The following is a 21253-nucleotide window of genomic DNA, read 5'->3' on the forward strand; positions in this document are numbered from 1 at the left end:
CGAAAACCCCACAATATCGAGGCCCAAAAATGGCCTAAGACAAAGGGGCTGCGATGGAACTTCTATTGGAATTGAGGATTCGGTGCAAGCAAATTAGACTTCTTCGAAAACTCCCCATTTTTTCGTTCTATGGAGTGGGATCGCACAGCAGCTAAGGCAAATAGAGGAAGTCCTGGGAAATGGTTTTTGGAGAAAGAAAGAAGAGAAAGAGGAAATGGGGACTTTCGGGATGAGGCAAGAGAATAAACAAGGGAAAGAAACAGCAGGTAGTGGAAAAATAATAAAATATTCGTTTGATCCCAGAACAGTCTCTCGCCAAACATGGCGAGCTCCTAACATTTACTATAGTTTATATGTCAAACTTTGTAACTATCGCTAGGCCAATGCAAGAGATTTTCCTCACATTTGTTTTTAATTTAGACTTGCATTGAGCAATGGCGAAGCTATTGCCAATGCTCTTAAATGGATAAGAAAAATTTTATTTTCATACCTCATAAAATATTTACCTGACATAATTTAATTTTGACTATAAATTTTAAAATTTGAGTCTTACATCTAAATATTATAGTTTAAATAATGTGAATAGTATACTCTATATACCGGTTTGAGAATATAACAACTCTAATTGTGTTGTAAATGCATGAACTTGGTGGATGACTATTTAGATTTCACCCCTTAGAATTTTAGCCCATTCATGTATCAACTCTTAGAACTCTTAAATTTATCAAAATATATCATTAATTCATATATCACTCTTTCATATAATTTTGGTACAATGAGGCTTTAAACCGCACACCATCCGAATAGTTGCTAGCATGTCCATTTAATGTTTGAACTATGTGCGAAGACCGTTATGCAATCATATACGCCATCTCTCTTCTCTTTGAACTTGGCTTATAAACATTTAGGTTTTATTTTTATTTTTATTTTTATTTTCAGTCCATATCTCTAAGACCTCATGGAGGTGGTACAAGTATTTCATCTCATCATTATAATTTTTTTAAATTTCTACACAAAATATAATAAATAATACAATATTTTTAATTCTCAAAATAATAATAATATTCTGATAATATTTTATTCAATTTTCATCTCAACTTATCTCATTTCAACTAACTATCCAAACGCCACCTTCAAGTCTTTTGCAACATCTTAATTGCCTCATCTCATAGACCTTTTCACCCCTTACAACGTAGAGATTGGCCTTTTGTAGATGGGTTTGTTTTGAAAATAAACGTTAAACTCTCGACAAGATTGATATTGACAAAATGTTTGGTACTCGTTTTGGGGCTGGGCATATTGTCAAACAAAGTGAATCCAACACTTTAGGGTCAGTCAGCCATACGCTGAAGAAATTAGCTCTCGTCAAACTCTGTTATAAAAAATGTCAAACTTCATCTTTGACACAAATCTTTGGTAACTTTGGTAGCGACTTCTGCAAATCTGCTTGGAGGTGAATAAAGATCGAAGCTAGGATTGGGTAGTAAGAGTAATATTGAACTCGCTTGCATTTTTCTTTTGAACCAAAATTTCAAATTTCTCTATCAATGTTGAAGAGGAGGCAAAGGACATACATATATATAGAGAGAGAGTGTGTGTGTATAAGCGTTTTAGAATTGGTTAAGGATTTGATAAGGTAGTTGGAGGGTACAAGTACAAAGCTGATAAGAGTTCTTACTGGACGAGATTTATATTAGTATTCGCTTGAGGGGAATGAATAAGATTGTTTCATTGACGTGTTTAGGTGTTGAGATACTCTTAACATATTCTATTACTATTTATTATTTTATTATTACTTTTCATCTATTTTTTATTATTATTCATTACTTTTTACTATTATTCAATATTTTATTATTACTTTTCACTTACTTTTTCACTGCTATTCACATTTATAAAAAATGAGATAAACATCACCAAGTTATAAGATCATTGATGGAGTTATTAATTAATTGAGCTTATAAAACTTATGGAATCATGTTAATAAATAAATAAATAAATTGATTGTGGATTTACTAGTAGTGTTGCACAAGGATTAGGAAAATGAACTTGTAAAGCAATACAATCACAAAGTTATTTTGTTAGGTAGAATCGAGAAGCTACATCTCTTCCTTTCACTTTTAGGGCAAGTTTGGCATATGAGATGACACACGGATAAGATGAAAATTTTTACTATGTGAGATGATATAAAAGTAAAAGTGTCCAAACGCCCTGTTAACAAAAACACATCGATTCTATAAAAGTGAAAATCTTATAACTTGGAGATAAAGTGAAAATCTTGTTAGATGAATATGTAATGTTTGTTAAGTAATACTACATCCAATATTGAAATGCGTAAATATTATACAATCTTTTTGAAAAAGAGATGGGTCAATTATTAAAAAATTAATTATTTTTTCATATGGGACCCGTATTTACTCATTTTTTTAAAAAAAAAATATGCAGTGCTTATATATTCTACGACTGCAAATATCATTTTTTAAAATAAAAATTTCATGAAGCTCATTTATAAACAACAAATTATTTATGATAAGAGTCTATCAATCTTACTTCTTTGATACTCAATTTACATTTCAAATGAGAATATTGGGCCTATATTAATAAAGGTTTATTAAATTATTATTAATCATTATTACATCATTAATAAGATGGTACATATATAAGACAATAGTCACGTGGTTTCTAATATTAGACCACCTTTTGAAAAATTAAAAAGTGTCCAACCACACCTGTGAAAGCCGACCTCAACATATTTTTCTTAGGATTCCATCTTTTTCTTCATTTTAGCCCCCATTATAATATACAACTCCTTTGAGAGAGAGAGTGTGTAGTTTCGTGAAGATGCATTACGTGTAGAATCTAGATTTCTTATTCGGGCTTCTTTTACAAGAGTTATCGTTCACCTGGGAATGATGAGGAAGAGAAAGTGGGTCGGTTCAAAATAGTGGAGTGCAGCCATACCAACCATGAGTCTTAAAAGTCTCACTAGCATATTGTACAAAGAGAAATACTACTTTGCTATCTTAAGTGTACAGCTCATTATTTTATTTTTTTTACTTAATAATTAAGAAAGTAATTTAAAAAAATAATTTTAAGTGTATTAATATATTTTTTAAAAAAAATATTTAAATATATTAAAAAAATATAAAAAAATTAAAAAATAAAAAGATTCAAAATATGATAATTGAATGAGAGGTGCTCTACTCAGGCCGCAGAGTAGCACCGCTCATTATACAAAAGCTGTAACTTTGTGCAATTCCTCCTTGGTGGGAAGGGGTAAAATACAAACAAATATTCCCAAAGCCTGCATTTCGTTTTTATTTTATGTTGTGTTAATTGTAATGAAATATGGAAAATGATAAACCTACTAGTATACAATTATTTTATTAATTCTATTTAAAATGAAGGATAATTATATAAAATTTAAAATATTTCTTAATAAAGTGACACAATTAATACATTAAAAAATACTAAAGTCACGTGGGGATCTCGACAGTGTAATTTTTTTTTCTTAATGATTAAGTAAGTATTTTTTAATGATGTTGCGATTTTTTTAAAAAAAATATTTAAAAACATTAAAATAGGGAAATGTTAAATGTATTTAAGAAATATTTACGAAAAAACTCACTTCTTCATATGTGAGTAATTGATATGTTAAAAATCATAAAATTTGAAATTCAAAATCTGAATTTCAAAATAAAACTAATAAAATGAGTCTAATAAGTAAAAATGTAAGTAAAATTGTAAGTATATGTCGTACTACTCTTAAAAATACACATAAAAAAAAGCAAAAACATAAAAAATAATTTGTTTGCACTGTCAAGATCCCAGTCGATCCTCCATGTGTGGCTGTAAAGCCACTCTTAATACATTTGTTGATTTGAAGTGAGTAGTAAAATAATTATAAAAGAGTTGTAGGCATATTATTATCTATGAAATATTTGTTAGATTTCTTACCCTCCACAGCTCTACTTATATTATTTTTTGTAAAAGATTATATTTGTAGTTACAGAGTATGCATTTTTTATATATTTTATTTGAAAAAAGGTAGATAAATTTATTATCTACATAAAAATTATATTTTTAATAATGACCTCACTGTTTCCAAAGAAAATACGCTAAAATTATATATTCTAAAATTATATATAACATTATCCTTCTATGTATTGTTAGGTTGAAAAATTTTAAACATAAGCCTGTATATTACACATTACACTTTTTTTTCTTTTACTTAATATTTAGTATATGGATAATTAGTAAAAAAATTTAATTAGTTTAAGAAGAATAAAAAAAATAAAAAAAAAAGTGTGGTATGTGGATTTATGTGTAGTAAAATTGTGTTAAATTATATAAAAAAAATTATATCTATTATCATTGTATATCACACATTATATATAGTTTTATTTTTTATTTTTTTCTTATTAAATATATGGTATATAAATGATAAATAGAAGAATTTAATTAATTAAAAAAATAAAATTAAAAATTAAAAATTTGAATAATATATAATATATGAAGATAAAAAAGTAGCAAAACTCTACTAGCTTTCCGAAAAAAAAATCCAAACACGTTGTTGGCTCGTTCCCTTTCGGCTTTTCCTCTTTTTAAAAGATGGAAAAGAAAGAGAGACCCATCAGCAGCAGACAGCACGACAACTTCTTCGAAAAAGACAAAAAGCTAACTAGTCTACTGCACGCACACTAATGTAAATGATTGAATTGACTGTTTCAATTTCAGAATATCAGCAATTAGAAAGAAATAATACAATCATGCCACGTGGATAATATGATTTTAAAATGTTAAAAATTTATTATATTAGTTTTAATTTTATATAATTACCCTGAAATTGAGTTAAAAATATAAAATAATTGTAAAAAAAAAATCGAAAATTATAATTTTCTTTTTAACTTAAAATCTTGTCAAAATCAAGGGGCTCACCATCTGCTCCAATAAGGGAACTGTGGTGGTGACATGGCAAGATAAGAGCCATAACGAACCTGGACCTACATCTCCCGCACAACCTTATCCTAGCCTACTTTTGTTTCGGAAGGACACGCGTCATCTCTTTAAGGGGACCTGTTGCCGACATCTGCGAACCGATTCGTCGAAGAAGCCCCCAAGCCCAAGAATACTGTTCCAGGAATAGTTCGAAAAACCACCCACGTAACTTCGAGTAATGGAAAGTGGCGTACTCTCTTCTCAACCAATGAATTGTTTTTCCATCATATTTTAAGGCGAGAGGAAGGATAAGGGGTTGGTAACACCTTTCACTGCACGACTTTAATAATATATATATATATATAAAAGTTAAATATAAAATGAGAAATTTTTAAATAATATATATATATAAGTTAAGAAAAGAAGTAGTAACTATAATGATTTTTATAAGAGTTTTGTTATATATAAATAAAGTCGCGTATTAATTTGTATATCAATATTTATTTCTTCATACTTAAAATTTTAATTAGTATTATTTTCAATAAAATCTACTTTTTGACCAATCACAATAAATTGATGCACATATTAATACATAATTATACTTGTAACTAGATTTTTTCTTTTTATAAAGAGATATATGACTCTAATAGTATATTGAGTATTGTTATTTGAAAATTTTTATATCACGTAACGGTGAAAGTGACAAAAAGATATAAAAACTTTTTTAATGGTATATTATATTGAGTATCCAGCATATACACTATCAACACTATAGAAGATTTCCACTAATTTAATAGTTCCACTTTATATCTTGTACTTGTTCAAATATGCTTTAAAATTTTAATTTATTCTATCATGCGTTACTATGTAGAGTCTATATATAACAAAAGACAAGGCATATGATGTTTCATCGATGGAGCATACGCGATGTATTTTATACGAGACTTGGCGTATAAGTAATTAGATATATAATCATTTTGACTTTCTATTTGAATAGAACAAATTAATATATTCCAATGGATAAAGAATCGAAGAACACTTTGACCTTTTAGATACACGTATACCTTGGTGTTGCTTATTATATAAGTTTTCTATTTAGATCACTTTTATTTTGTAATTCTTCATTATGGTGAGAATTGAATTTCACATTATTTTGTAATTTTTCATAATTCATTCAAACCTTACAAAATCAAATATAAAGGGAAAAAGTGTCAATAAGTAATTTAGTAAATTTCTATATGCTTCTCTCTCTCTCTCTCTCTCTCTCTCTCTCTCTCTCTCTCTCTCTCTCTCTCTCTCTCCTTCCTTTTTTTTCCAATAGTATTTACTCAATTTTTTAAAAAAATAATGTGGTACTTACGTACTCTACAATTTCAAATTTCTATGTGAACTCTGATTCCAAAAAGATTACATACCACTTTGTGAGAGGCTAGGAAGACTTTTCTCAAAACATGACAAAAGAAACTAAACGATAAATTCTTATGAATAAATTCCATCTAAATAGTCTTGCCACACAAGATCCAGATATTTTAAAGAAATGTCATAAAATCTATCGTTATTTTACTTTCATCTCACTATATAAAATATAACATTTTTATAATTCTTGAGATTCTTTTTTTTTTAATTGTTTATAAAGGTTAATAAACATTGTTACCTCGTCACAATGAAATAAAAATGAAATAAGAGTATAATATATAAAATTTTTAAAAATTTAATTATAGAGATGAGATAACAAGGGATTGATATCTTCTTAATGTTTTATGAAAGTATTACAGACACAAAAATGTTATATAAAAATAAATTTATAAATTAACATAATTTTATATAGTTCGTTAGATCTATTTTATAATAAAATTTTTATTTAATTTAATATATTATATTAAATTATATTATTTTGTAAATTTATTTTTACAAATGAGTAAATTATTTATTACGTATTATATTCGTTGAAAAGTCTTTAAAAAAATAATAACTAAAAATCGCGCTTTGCCAATGCACTAAAATACCATGCAAGGTCGATTTCTCTACTTTGTGTACTCGCGACTCGCGAGAGTATAGCTAATAATTATTGTACGAGGAATGATGGTCAAAGAAACAACCAATCAAAATCACGGCATGGGCACATTAACGACAAAAACACGTCGCAAATAAAAGCGAGCAGCCATCTATCTCTCAACATTTCAAACGCTTCTTCGTTTCTTTCGAAATCCTGTCTTACTACCCATTTGTAGGCCAAGAAAAGCATAAATATCACCATTCCAGTCCTAGGAATTTTCTCTGTTTCTTGTATTAACTTGTTTTTTGCAGGAGTGGATTAATGGAGGGCAAAGCCAGTAGCTCTGACCTTCCTCCCGGTTTTAGGTTCCACCCAACTGACGAGGAACTGATCGTGTATTACCTTCGTAATCAAGCAATGTCAAGGCCATGCCCTGTATCAATCATCCCTGAGGTCGATATTTACAAGTTTGATCCATGGCAATTGCCCGGTAAGTGTTTAATTGATTAAAGTCGCAATAACTTGCATGCATGCCTGTTTGCTTGATATCAGGATTGGCTCAATAGTAAGGCCATTGAGAACATTGCTTAGCGGCGTTAGCGCCCTTATCTTATATGAAGTTTTCAAAATTTAAAAAAAAAATAAATAAAAACCATTTCATTAAATAAAATTTCAAATAAATTTTATATTTTTTAAAATGTTCAAGGTCTTATAATACTAAATTTAATATTTAATACAATAAATTATTTATATTTTAAATTATTTTTTAAGATCTTGTTAAATTGAGGTATAAAATTTACATTGAGACCTCATTTTAAGTTATTGGACTACATATACATTCAAAAAAATTTTATTTAAAGATTTAAATAAAATCTTATTTTATAAAAATAAAAATATTTTATATAATAACGTATTGTTTATCGTATTATAATTACGAATGATTAATTTAAATTTTGGACTCAATATAGACTGCCTGATATTGACTTCAAATCTATAATGCGTACACGTGTAACTTAGTTTAGTTTGTGTAATACAGATAAAGCATTGTTTGGGGAAAACGAGTGGTACTTCTTTAGCCCGCGTGATCGGAAATACCCAAATGGGGTGCGGCCGAATAGAGCAGCATTGTCTGGGTACTGGAAAGCCACGGGCACGGATAAGGCTATCCATAGTGGATCTGATTATGTTGGGGTGAAGAAAGCTCTTGTGTTTTACAAAGGCAGGCCGCCAAAGGGTGTGAAGACTGATTGGATTATGCATGAATATCGGTTAAATAACCCTCGAAAACTACCTAATCCGCATAAGGGAACCATGAGAGTAAGCCTCTCGCTGCTGTTTGCATGTTCAGTTTTCAAGAATTTGGTCAGGTTCTTCGTTTAATATGATCTTTGTTTGGGTTTGTTTTTGTTTATTGCAGTTGGATGATTGGGTCCTATGTAGGATCTATAAGAAGAGGAATATGGCCAGAGATCTTTTGGAGCAGAAAGTGGAAGTCTTCCAGCCTGCTCAAATGGATGATTTAGTAACATTTGGCAATGATGCAAGTGAGCAACATATATCAAAATTTCCAAGGATCTGTTCCATTAGTCATCTATTGGATATGGAATACTTGAGTCCACAACTTTTGTATGACAATAATTCATACGATGCGACCTTTGATTTCCACCACACCGTTGGCAATGCTGGAATTGACGATGTTGAAAACCCAAAGCTTGGTGAAATACCGTACCAATACCCATACATGTATTCAGGGAAGACCCAAGTGAATCAGGATGGCAGCTTTAGCCAGCCTATAGTTGTGAATCCGGTGTATGATTTGCATGGCTTTGACCGCTAAGCAAATAAAAATTGGTCCTTTTATTGTTGCATAGTCTATATACAATCTCTATTTGAGGACGATTCATGCAAGCTCCTGCATTTATATTTAAAAAAATTTTAAATTGTAATAATATTAATTTTAAAATAATATTTTTTTCCATTTTTACCATTATTTATTAATGGGACACAGTACCCCACTCAAGACTACAAATTATATAATTTCTCATGATAAGAGCATCGATTACTATTCATAGAGTGTGCACATAATCTTTTCATGAGAAATTACTAGTGTTAGTTTTCACTTATCAACTAATTATTGGATAATGTTACATATAGTCCAATGTGTGCAAGTTTTACAAACGTATTTTTTTTGGAAAAAAAAAAGTTTACACTATTAAAAAATATTATTTTATTTTATTTTTTTACGTGAGTCTCAAAATTAATCACTTTTTTTAAAAAGAATATATGAGACTTGCATATTATAAATTTATAAGACTATAAATATTATTTCTAAAAATTTCTACAAATTCAAGGATAGAATTAAATGCGCTTTTTTTCCCGGCCCCAAAATTTTATAAACATGACACGTATATGAAAACCTATTATACCATGTATTATAGATGCAGTTCCCTAGCCAACTTGTCAAACACCTCTCAAGATATCTTGATTGATCAGTCGTATTCATGATTTTTTATGTGAAATAGGACATTATGGCACCGAATACTTTGACGAATAATCAGGAATCTTTTCAAATTCAAACTAAAAAATTCCTCAAGCATTTCTTGCTCCATTGGCTATAAATCAAAGTGTTACTTATCCGAAAGGATGAATGCACGCAGTCCTAAGGAGCTGGCACGCTTGGTCAAAAAAACTGCGTGGAAAGCAACTTCTTGTTTGGATGATCATCTGTTTAACTTCAGTGCATGCACGCAGATATCAAATATCGTTGGGAGTGATGAAGACATTTCAAACCCTAATAATCTTAAATATCGAAAAGAAAACCCTAATAATTTTAAGACGACACGACTTCTTTGTACCTTAATATATTTATTAAAAATTTTATTTGTACTATTTTTATATTTTATTAATACAATTAATTGTATCACTTTTTTAATATAAAATAATTATTTTAATTAATTATATCAGTGAAGTATATAATGAGTACTTAAAAATAACTGTATATAATAGAAATAATTTATAAAAATTCCAATATATATTCCACATAGATCATTTATAAAAAAGTATAAAAAAAATTAATTTTTTAATGGAATTCATATTTTTATAAAATATCTGCATAAAATTCATAAATTCATATTTTTTACTGAGTTATTTATAATTAATAAATAATGCAACGGCCCGGCAAGGGGGAATTCTATATTAATAATAAGAGCGTCTCATTATGGAAGGAGGTGGTTCTTTAGAAAAATGATAGGGTTACTACCATTTTATTATATATTTATTACTCATTTTATATTTAATTTTTCTAATTTTTTATTTTACTTAATGGTTAAGGAAGTGACTATTAGCAAATTATATATTTTTTAATTTTTTCTTAATAACTAAGGATGCTAAAAATATACTTAAAAGAAAATGATAAAAAAATAAAAATTTTCTAATACCTTATAAGTAGTAAATGGATAGTGATAAAGTAATAAACCTATCACTACCCGGTTCTTTAATCGTTCTGATCTCTAGCTAGCTAGCCATTCAAAACCTACCCAAGAAGGTATGACAAGTGTCAACCATTGTCACTGTCATTCATCTGCGCTGTTTCTTTTTGCGGCCTTAAATTTTTTTTCTTTTTTTGGGTTAAGTTGCACCCTTAGAATTGGCCATCTATAAATTTAAATATTTGAAAAATATTAATTTATCTAGAAAAAATTATTAAAAATTTACTTCTCCATATTAACCATATACCCTTTGCTGTAACGTAGTCTAGAATATTCTCTTATTTTCCTGTATTTTGCTATTTTACATATTATTTGTAACAGAATTGATTCTCTGTTACAGTGTATAAATATAAATTGATTCGATAATGAATACATAGAAAACTATTCAGGAAACTCTCTTTGCTAACATGATATTAGAGCTGCTCGACTAGTAGTCTCTCTTGATCCATGGCTACGCCTTCATCTTCCTCTCTTTCTTCCTTCTCTCACGTAGTGATTACCAAGCTTACTACTGAGAATTATTTGCTCTAGAAAGTTTAGATATATGCGTACCTTAGAGGACAAGATCTCTACGGATATGTGGATGGAACTATTCGTTCACCTACACAATTTCTTCCTTCTACCACTGAATCTATTCCAAAAACCAACCCAGAATACATTACTTGGAAGAGGAATGATCAGCTAGTTCTTAGCATCATTTTCTCTTCCTTGTCAAACTCAATTCTTGGTCACGTACTCCGAGCCACAAGTGCTTGTAATCTCTGGAATTCTCTTCGTCTTCTCTCTTCACAATCCCAAGTAAAAGAGTACCAAGTGCGTTTTCAGCTTACCAATTTAACTAAAGGAGATTTGTCCATTACAGACTACCTTGGTAAAGCTTGCCTACTTGCTGATACATTTTCCTCCACTGGAAATCCCTAACCAGACAAGCAAATTGTCAGTTTTTACTCAATGGTCTTGGACCAGCCTATGACTCTTTTGTAACATCAATTACAACAAGGTATGATCCCGTTACCTCAACAAAACTATCAACTTCTGTTAGTACATGAAAATAGGCTCACTCATCCTGCTCAGTCTGCTACTGAGTTCTCAACCAACTTTAGCTCCTATGGTAATAAAGATTAGTGCGATGGACGTGGCAATACTCGTGGTGGAAGACAGGGGAGAAGTAGGGGCCGTTGCTCTTGTAGAGGAGGACGTGGACCCTTTGGAAACTTTCATCAAACACCTAGCATCCAACAACGCCCAACTTGCCAAGTTTGCAACAAACAGGGTCACATTGCCCTCCAATGCAGGAATCGGTTCAACCATTCCTATCAGTATGAAGCCCCACCCTCATTCTCTACAAATTATGCCTCTCCACACCAAAACCAAAACCCAACCCCAAACACCACCCCGTATCCACCCTCATATTCTGACCCTACTTCGTACCCAGATTCTAGAGCTACTCACCATCTAACCCACGATCTTGGCAATCTCAATCTCTTCAGTGAATCCTATGGTGGTCCCGAGACAATACGCATCAGTGATGGTATGTGCCTTCCAATACAAAATTCTGGTAATACTTCTCTTACCTCTAACATCACCTCTTTCCATCTCCAAAATCTTCTTCATGTACTTGATATTTCAAAAAATCTTGTTTCGGTTCTTCAGTTTTGTCTTCATAACAATTGCTTTTTTGAATTCCATTCTTCTCATTTTTGTGTGAAGGACTCTCAGACCAAGAAATGCCTCCTCATCTGTCCTACTAAAAATGGCCTTTACGCCTTTCCACCAGCAATAAAATCGTCTGTTAATGCTTCAGCCTCTTCCTATCTTGGCAAACGAACTTCTCTTTCACAGTGGCATCACCGTCTAGGCCACATTGGAACTTCTCTTTCATAGTTCCAATGTGTGCTAGTCTCACGAACGCATTCTTTTTGAAAAAAAAAAAAGTTGGATACATTATTAAAAAATATTATTTTATTTTATTTTTTTACGTGAGTCTCAAAATTAATCATTTTTTTTAAAAGGAGTATGTGAAACTTGCATATTATAAGACTATAAATATTATTTCTAAAAATTTCTACAAATTCAAGGATTAATTAAATGCGTTCCCCCCTCCCCCCAAATTTTATAAACACGACACGTATATGAAAACCTATTATACCATTTATTATAGATGCAGTTCCCTAGCTAACTTGTCAAACACCTCTTAAGATATCTTGATTGATCAGTCGCATTCATGATTTTTTTGTGAAACAGGACATTATGGCACCGAATACTTTGACGAATAATCGGGAATCTTTTCAAATTCAAGCTAAAAAATTCCTCAAGTATTCCTTGCTCCATTGGCTATAAATCAAAGTGTTACTTATCCGAAAGGATGAATGCACGCAGTCCTAAGGAGCTGGCATGCTTGGTCAAAAAAACTGCGTGGAAAGCAACTTTTTGTTTGGATGATCGTCTGTTAAGAACTTCAGTGCATGCACGCAGATATCAAATGTCGTTGGGAGTGATGAGGACATTTCAAACCCTAATAATCGTAAGACACTACTTCTTCGTACCTTAACATATTTATTAAAACTTTTATTTTAAGTTATTTTTATATATTATTTATATATTTTATTAATATAATTAACTGTATCACTTTTTTTAATATAAAATAATTATTTTAATCAATTAATAATTGTATATAACAGAAATAATTTGTACAAACTCCAATAAATATTCTGCATAGATCATTTATAAAAAAAAGTAGACTATTATAAAAAAGTATAAAAAAAAAACTTAATTTTTTAGTGGAATTCATATTTATATAAAATATCCTCGTACAATTTGTATATTCAAGACTTATAAGTAGTGAGTCATTTATAATTCATAAATAGTATGTACTTCTCAATGCAATGGCCCCGGCAAGGGGGAATTCTATATGAATGAGTTTATAATAAGAGCGAATCATTATGGAAGGAGGTGGTTCTTTAAGGTCTTATTTGGTTAATCAAAATAAAAAATTTTATCTCATCTCATATCAACTCATCATTATAATATTTTTAAATTTTTATATAAAATATAATAAACAATTTAACTTTTCAAATTCTAATACAAAATTAATATTAAAAAATTATATTATAATAATATTTTATTTATTACTATTTAAAATATATTATCTCATATGTGTAACCAAACGTAATTAATCGTTCTGATATCTAGCTAGCCATTCAAAACCTATCCAAAAAGGTATGACAAACGTCAACCATTCACGTCACTATCACTCATCTGTGCCGTTTCTATTTACGGCTTTAGAATTGGCTGTCTATAAATATAAATATTAGGAAAATATTAAATCTACTTAAGAAAAAATTATCAAAAATTTACTTCTCTACATATTAATTATTGACATGTTAAAAATCATAAAATTTAAGATTTAAATTTAAAAAAACTAATAAAAGGAGTCTTATAAATACAAAGGGAATTACATGTGTGGTGAACGATTTTTTTTTTTTTTTTTTTCGTGTGTTTCGTTATTTCATGTGTAGCCCATAAAAGTCTTTTCATGGCTGTCTAATTACTCTTCCAGACAGGATGGCAATACTAACTTGCATCGTCGTACGAAATTGGCAGGCGCCAGTCATGCAAGCCAACCATCGATCGACTCATGTTTGGATATAAGATTTTTTGATAATTTTTTAGAAAATCTTAAAAAATGAGTATTTAAAAGATGGATTGAGTTAGGGGTTCGAAAGAATGGTGGGATTTATTGAAATATGTATGGAAAGAAAATCTTTGTGAGAGTTTTTGTTGAATTGTATAAAAGTTGTTTTGATTTTTAATTTATTCATAACAAAAATTGACGAGAACTGTTTTGACTATTGATAATGTTTTTAAGTATCGATGATATATATATATATATATATATATATTTTTTTTTTTTTTATCATATAGGAGACGTGGGTTCAAAGCTGATTTTTTTATTTGGAAACCAGACCTTATGCCATTTGGTCTAAATGATCATATTTGGATTGCAAAATTTATTTATTTTCAAATATTTAAGTTCAAGTAAGAGTAAAGATGTTAGCTAGGCTTTTCCATAAAGGGGTTAATCTACATAAATACACCATACATATGATCTCTACATGTATAATGTGTACTTCTTGTTTAGGTAAATAAAAATAGACACGTCAAAAATTTCATTTCCATGTACGTGTTAAGCCACAATCTCTCTCTCTCTCTCTCTCTCTCTCTCTCTCTCTCTCTCTCTCTCTCTCTCTCTCTCTCTCTCTCTCTCTCTCTCTCTATGTTGTTCACTTGTTCCTACTGCATCTTTCGATGATCATGCTTAGGGCGAGTTAGGTTAATGACACAAAGAAGGTGAAACAATTATTTATTCACAGCATCCTCATACATACAAAGATTGCTGACGAAGTATAGCTATTTTATTGCTAATTTACAAGCCTCACCACTTACCTACATTTTAACCACTACTTCAATTATCTCTATCATACTCCTTATAAGAAACAACCCCATCTAGGCTTAATTTCCCTGTAACACAGATCTTCTTTTGTTAACCTTCATTTTTCATCAGATATGGGGGAAGAAACGAATCTTTCATTAATTTGTTCTTCTTCAGATGGATGCAACTTTGGAATATCAATGATGCTTGCTTGCATGGTTTTGTCTTGGATCTTTATCCACGTATGGTACCAAAGGAAGAAGAGAGGTCCAAAAACATGGCCACTTGTGGGGGCTGCAATCGAGCAGTTCATGAACTATGACAGAATGCACGACTGGCTTGTCAATTACCTTTCAGAGTCGAAAACTGTGGTGGTGCCGATGCCATTCACTACATACACTTATATTGCCGATCCTGCAAATGTGGAACATGTCCTTAAAACCAACTTTGCAAATTATCCAAAGGTAAAAGATGGCAATATTCACTTGAAAGTTTCACATATTATTATTGATATGATATTCTGCGTTCACAATTGTGTAAGTGGCAAGCATATGGTGGGATTTATAAAGTTTGAGCCTACATATGTCCTGTCTATCTTCTATGTTTTTTGTCTTTGACGAGAGAGAACAATTCTGATTGAAGGGTGAAGTGTATCATTCATATATGGAAGTGCTGCTAGGAGATGGAATTTTCAATGCAGATGGTGAGCATTGGAGGAAACAGAGGAAGACTGCAAGCTTTGAATTTGCATCCAGGAACCTAAGGGATTTCAGCACTCTAGTCTTCAGAGATTATAGTCTGAAGCTGTCCAATATCCTAAGTCCAGCTTCTTTCCACAACCAAGAAGTAGACATGCAGGTCACTTCAAAAGCTCTTTAAATTCCTATAAATTTATTAAATTCGTTACATAGAGTTTTCAGAAGCCCCTCTGGAAACTAAATAAAGAATTCAAATTTCATTTCCTTTTCTAGGAGTTGTTGATGAGGATGACTTTGGACTCTATATGCAAGGTGGGATTTGGTGTAGAAATTGGAACTCTAGCTCCTAGTCTGCCAGACAATCGCTTTGCTCAGGCTTTTGACACTGCAAACATCATTGTGACACTTCGTTTCATTGATCCACTGTGGAAAATAAAGAAATTTCTGAATGTGGGCTCAGAAGCTTTACTTGATAAGAGCATTAAAATCATCGATGATTTCACCTACTCGGTTATTCGAAGAAGGAAAGCTGAAATAGAAGAAGCTCGAGCGACTGGCGGAAATAACAAGGTAATAAAGCAGAAACTCTGTTATTTCGAAAGCCCTTTTCTCTAGCCGTCTAGCAATATTAGAATATTCATATTGGCTGTTAAAAAAACCTCTTTTTTTTTTTTTTCAACACAACCAAACTCTCAGATCAAGCATGATATACTGTCAAGATTTATCGAGCTGAGTGAAGACTCGGAAAATTCAACGGACAAATATCTCAGAGATGTTGTCCTGAACTTTGTGATTGCTGGTCGTGACACAACAGCAACTACTCTCTCATGGGCTATATACATGATACTGACACATGCCGATGTAGCTAACAAGCTCTACTCGGAGCTCAGAACATTGGAAGAAGATCAAGCAAAAGAAGAGAATGTGTCATTGATTCAATATGATATTGAGGACTCTGAATCATTTAATCAGAGGGTAATGCAATTTGCAAGCCTCTTGAATTATGATTCGCTGGGAAAGTTATATTACCTGCATGCAGTGATCACGGAGACGCTTCGGCTATACCCGGCAGTCCCTCAGGTTTTGCCCCAATCCATATTGTTGCATGCCATGACTATAATAGGGAAAAAGGAAAAAGGTTTAAAAGCCCAGTCTATTCATCTTTGAACAGGAATCACTACATGACATACGACTTGGGCATTAGGGTAGACCATTGCTTTTAAAACCTGCAACTCTTCTGCATTTAAAATGATTACCATTTGGAGTGTGCTAAGGAGTTGGGAACAAATCCAAAGTAAAAGAAATTTTCGATGTAAAACTAGGACCACTCCAAATATGCATTTGGTACAAAAGCATGCCGGGAATGGAATATATATTTTCATCTTCAAAAAGTTTTATCCAAACGACTTTTCAATTTTCCTACTCTACTTTCACAAAACCCATAGCAAAACACATCTTAAAGTTTGTCTTTTCAGGGTTCGCACAAGTTCTTAAAACTTTTCCCTAACCAACATGCTCTCTAAAGCTCATTTTAAGAGCCAACTCACCGAATGAACATTGTGCGATTATAGGACCCCAAGGGCATCTTGGAGGATGATGTCCTGCCAGACGGGACGAAAGTAAAAGCAGGAGGCATGGTGACATATGTTCCCTACTCAATGGGTAGAATGGAGTACAACTGGGGCCCTGATGCAGCTTCATTCAAACCTGAAAGATGGCTCAAAGATGGATTCTTCCAAAATGCAACCCCTTTCAAGTTCACCGCATTTCAGGTAAGTCCATGATCAAGGATTCATTTTTGGGTATTTTCTGAGAAACCGCTTCATACCAGAATAAACACTTCACGGGACATTACAGTGATTCATGTTTTGTGTCTTTTTCTTTTTTTTTTTTAATGACACGCAGGCTGGGCCAAGGATATGCCTTGGGAAGGACTCTGCATACCTTCAAATGAAGATGGCTCTGGCCATTTTGTGTAGGTTTTACAAATTCAGTTTGGTGCCAGGTCATCCAGTGAAGTACAGGATGATGACAATACTATCAATGGCTCATGGCTTGAAGCTTAGCCTATCGAGACGTTCCTAAGACTTGCTCTGCCTATGTCTCTGTCTCATCAGTATGTTATGTATATATATGACAAAGATTATGCGGTTAAATGTCCAGGCTCACCTCCCATTTGATCCAAGTAACGTTATGTAATAATAAGCTTCAAATATGATCAACTCATTGTCACGCAAATGATATCAGGTTGTAACCTAAAGGCTCAATAGATTGTTTCGATTTTGAAAACAATCCCATCCCACCCAAAAGAAAAAAAGAAAAAAAAAAAAAAATGAAGCCAAATGGGACAGTGTGCCATAGTGGGGATAATGAAGGTAAGCTTGTAATATCCATCAAAACAAGAACTCTGGTGTACCTGATTGAAGACCTACAAAATAAAAGAGCATGATCTTAGAGGGGATACTTTGCTTTTTCGGTATCCAAGGGTGTTGTGGGCAATGAGGAGGAAGATAAATAAACGGTGCCAGACTCGGCGAAAGCTATAAATTCATGCACTCTTTCATAGCTTATATCTGAAGCTATCCAAAAAAGGAAAAATCACAAATCTAACCTGATCTGATGCTTATAAGTCATAATGTTTATATTATATACATACAAGTACGAAAGTATTTATGGTTCCATTTTTTCCTGGAAACTAAAGCGAAGGGAGATGTGATGACAGAAACACTAGCACAAGCTAAGAAATTAATTTCTGCTTCTTGTCTTTCCATTCATCAATTTCAGCCACTATCTTTGCATGCACTATTGCCTGAAAACCTGGGTATGGCTCATAACCGAAGAAGTTCTGAAGTGCCTGAGGGAATGAAAAAGGCAGATATATAACAGTCCTATATCAGAAAGGATAATGGATCGGGAAAATAAACTGAAGTTACATTAAAAAAAAATACCTCCAGCAACACAAAGAAAGGAGCCATTATAAAGGCTTGAACAAGGTTGTCCAAAAGAGCTGGTGCTCGTTTCTGTAGAACACGATTGAGTTTAAGGCGTTTATAAATATGACATGTCATTAACCATGTCAGGAACAAGAAATTTAGTTACCTCAAAAATACCATGGCCAATAAATTGTCCAGTCCAACACACTAGCTGAGCCACCAAAACAACCTGAAGATAGGTTTGTATCGGTTGAACATAAATGAGATAAAACGAAGATCCCTCATATAATGAAGATAATCAAGAAGTAGTAGATGGCTCAAAGCAGTAACAAGAAAAGCTCGGACGTATAGAAAGCCGGTGTTAATGCAGTCCAGAAACTTTCTTCCAGAGAAACAGAAGCAAATGCAATGTAAGAAGAAAACATCTCCGACTGCCAAACCTAGACAGATAAAAGCCCCATATGCTCTGTGAGTTTCACACATCTACCTCCTTCACTCAACTATATCAAACAGAGACCAAGGGCCTTTATGGAGTAAACTCAGGTCCAACTTCTCATGCTTAACCTTGCAATGCTTGCAGTGCAAAAAACTACACCAAGAAGTAAATGTGATAGGATTTCTAACTCATCAAACAACCTTATGACATCGAGAACAAGCCATTTGTTTTGAGCCATATCATAATGGGGGGCAGAGTGTCAACTAATTGAAATACAAGCGCAAGATTCCAAGAAGAAGGTGTCTTTATAGTTATTATGTTTATATTATGATTATAATATTGCAATGAACAGAGAAATACAAAGAAGTCAACAAATCTAAATATCAATGCCCCCATATTTTTCACTAATTCATCCCGCAATTTTTACCTGATACTGATTACAAAGTTCCTACTCAAAAGGCCAAGCGAACCAAAATAAACCGGGGGCTCTCTTTTAACAAGCAGAGTTAAGATGCAGAGAAGAAACGTTTCTAGTAGGGCAAAGTCTTGATCACTAATCTAATGCGAATATGGCAATTTAGTAAAATCAGTCAGAGCAATCATCTCGGCATATGATATAATAAGGCCGCAGATAAAATAACAGAAGCAACAAAGAAAATAATGTGCAAGCTTCGTTTTGCTTTCATCAAATAAAGCTCGGCGTTTTGCTTTCATCAAATATAGCTCGGACATCCCTAGCAACATGGAACCAAAATTAATCATTCAACAAGACACGCTCTTTCGTAATAATAAAATTATCCTAAAACTAATCGGAAACTCCCACTAACTTTCAGAAATATAAAGATTCACATTGAAAACAAACTCAGTAGAATAAGGGGAAATGAAAAAGTGCTTTTTTTTTTTCGTTGCAAAATTTGAACATGAATTCCATTGACCTCATGCAAAATTAACAAGCAAGTTGGTGTTGTGACAAGTGTAAAAGTGGCCCATGAAAAATTGTCAGAGACCCAAAAAAAAAAAAAAGAACTCCCTTATGAAGAACACCATGGATGATCTAAATTCTGAACCCCATAAGGTGTCTGCTGTAGCAACTGCAAACGATTCCCAGTAGAAACCTAAAATTTTTCTATAAAGGAAACCGATAGAAAATTTATGAATAGAAACCAATAACAATTCGTACCTTCCAAGCGAGTGAAAACCCGAGTCGACTCGCAATAAAACTGCTAGTAACCCAAGATATGACGCATAACAGAGCAGCCAAGGACCCAGCTTTCACATCCAAACAGACGTAAAACACCGAATAGATCAAAGCTAACAAGAACCCAATGTTCAAAAGCAGGATAATATGTATCCCAAGCAGAGAAAACTCGATGTGAGGGAGGTTGAACAGGGAAGGCGTGAAATAAAGAATAAGAAGAGCAGTGAAGAAGATTGGCCAAACAAACATCATGTGGATAGCTATGTTGATTGGGTTGCTGTGATAAGCGCCATAGAAAGAAAAATGCTTCTCAAGGTCAAACAATCCGGTCCTTCCCATTGAGAAATCGAGAAGAATTCCAGGAAAAGGTGTTTTTTCACGTGAAGTTACAGAAAAAAGTATAGAGTTTTGTTTCGACTTAGGGGAGAAGAACGATGCTCTGAGTCTCTGAGAGTTGGGCCAAAAGGGTTACAAGTCGTCAGAAAATGGGAAAGAGCAGCTAATGGGGTTGGAAAGAACGGATGCTGTGGAAAGAGAGTTGCATTTTTGTTTTCAAAGATGGAATGCTCCGGAAAAATATGCAAATAAACACCTTCAGCGTAGGAGACCAACTACCAAAAGCTGTGATTCTATCACCCGAACGGGGACTTACCAGATCACTAGAGAATGTGATTGGCTAATGCATATAAATTATTTCCCAAATTTCTTAAAAAGACTGGGTCAGAAGTCAAGAAGACTAATAGGAGGGAAAACAACTCAGTAATTAGTTGTGGCGAATGCTTTAAAAAAAAAAAAAGAAAACTATGACATTTATATAAAAAAATTATTTTTAATAATAAATTTCAGTATTTTAATAGAGAATAGTGAAATTTACATATTTTAAGATTATATCTAATATTATTCAACCAAATACAATAATATTGATTTATAAGGAAAATATGAAAGTAGAATTTCCAATTTTACACAATTATTGCAGAAGGAACGTCTCGTTACTTGAGTAGCCCATATCAATCTCAAGAAAAAGACCACTATCCAACTCCTCACCATGAGTGACCTTTAACAACCAAGCACCACTAAGGAAGGACGGAACAGAAACCAACCTAATCATATATTTTTATTTTTTATTTTTTAAATTAA

General features: G+C 32.2%; 3 protein-coding genes across 4 annotated transcripts; 2 read left to right on the forward strand and 1 right to left on the reverse strand.

Annotated features, from left to right (window-relative positions):
- Nucleotides 1-7108: 7108 nt before the first annotated feature.
- On the forward strand, nucleotides 7109-8796 carry LOC122310529 (NAC transcription factor 29-like). The gene is made up of 3 exons (XM_043124482.1): nucleotides 7109-7421; nucleotides 7968-8248; nucleotides 8349-8796. Exons 1-3 carry the CDS (start codon nucleotides 7253-7255, stop codon nucleotides 8766-8768), a joined length of 870 nt encoding a protein of 289 aa, XP_042980416.1. The 5' UTR covers nucleotides 7109-7252; the 3' UTR covers nucleotides 8769-8796.
- A 5883-nt stretch (nucleotides 8797-14679) lies between these two features.
- On the forward strand, nucleotides 14680-17787 carry LOC122310528 (cytochrome P450 704B1). Of its 2 annotated transcripts, XM_043124481.1 has the most exons (7): nucleotides 14680-14769; nucleotides 15029-15315; nucleotides 15494-15709; nucleotides 15823-16119; nucleotides 16246-16629; nucleotides 17121-17321; nucleotides 17455-17787. In XM_043124481.1, exons 2-7 carry the CDS (start codon nucleotides 15052-15054, stop codon nucleotides 17632-17634), a joined length of 1542 nt encoding a protein of 513 aa, XP_042980415.1. In that variant the 5' UTR covers nucleotides 14680-14769; nucleotides 15029-15051; the 3' UTR covers nucleotides 17635-17787. The 2 variants fall into 2 exon arrangements, with proteins under 2 accessions (XP_042980415.1, XP_042980413.1); XM_043124479.1 differs by lacking the exon at nucleotides 14680-14769 and having other exon boundaries at nucleotides 14804-15315.
- A 273-nt stretch (nucleotides 17788-18060) lies between these two features.
- LOC122310530 (2-hydroxy-palmitic acid dioxygenase mpo1-like) lies at nucleotides 18061-20775 on the reverse strand. Its single transcript, XM_043124483.1, has 4 exons — nucleotides 20099-20775; nucleotides 18649-18711; nucleotides 18498-18569; nucleotides 18061-18403 (listed from the first exon to the last, which is right to left on the reverse strand). Exons 1-4 carry the CDS (start codon nucleotides 20453-20455, stop codon nucleotides 18287-18289), a joined length of 609 nt encoding a protein of 202 aa, XP_042980417.1. The 5' UTR covers nucleotides 20456-20775; the 3' UTR covers nucleotides 18061-18286.
- Between the last annotated feature and the right edge of the window lie 478 nt (nucleotides 20776-21253).

Source organism: Carya illinoinensis, chromosome 5, assembly GCF_018687715.1.
Source record: "Carya illinoinensis cultivar Pawnee chromosome 5, C.illinoinensisPawnee_v1, whole genome shotgun sequence".
In the NCBI taxonomy this organism is placed as follows: domain Eukaryota; kingdom Viridiplantae; phylum Streptophyta; class Magnoliopsida; order Fagales; family Juglandaceae; genus Carya; species Carya illinoinensis.

Bases quoted from the DNA above. Each gene is read 5' to 3' on its own strand.
- LOC122310529 (XM_043124482.1), top strand. From the start codon at position 7,253: ATGGAGGGCAAAGCCAGTAGCTCTGACCTTCCTCCCGGTTTTAGGTTC. The intron at 7,422-7,967 runs GTAAGTGTTTAA...TGTGTAATACAG, and splicing joins TGATCCATGGCAATTGCCCG to ATAAAGCATTGTTTGGGGAA. The intron at 8,249-8,348 runs GTAAGCCTCTCG...TGTTTATTGCAG, and splicing joins CGCATAAGGGAACCATGAGA to TTGGATGATTGGGTCCTATG.
- LOC122310530 (XM_043124483.1), bottom strand. From the start codon at position 20,455: ATGGGAAGGACCGGATTGTTTGACCTTGAGAAGCATTTTTCTTTCTAT. The intron at 18,712-20,098 runs GTACGAATTGTT...ACCTATCTTCAG, and splicing joins GGTTTTCACTCGCTTGGAAG to GTTGTTTTGGTGGCTCAGCT. The intron at 18,404-18,497 runs GTATTTTTTTTT...TCATTCCCTCAG, and splicing joins CTTTCTTTGTGTTGCTGGAG to GCACTTCAGAACTTCTTCGG.
- LOC122310528 (XM_043124479.1), top strand. From the start codon at position 14,986: ATGGGGGAAGAAACGAATCTTTCATTAATTTGTTCTTCTTCAGATGGA. The intron at 16,120-16,245 runs GTAATAAAGCAG...CCAAACTCTCAG, and splicing joins CGACTGGCGGAAATAACAAG to ATCAAGCATGATATACTGTC. The intron at 17,322-17,454 runs GTAAGTCCATGA...AATGACACGCAG, and splicing joins TCAAGTTCACCGCATTTCAG to GCTGGGCCAAGGATATGCCT.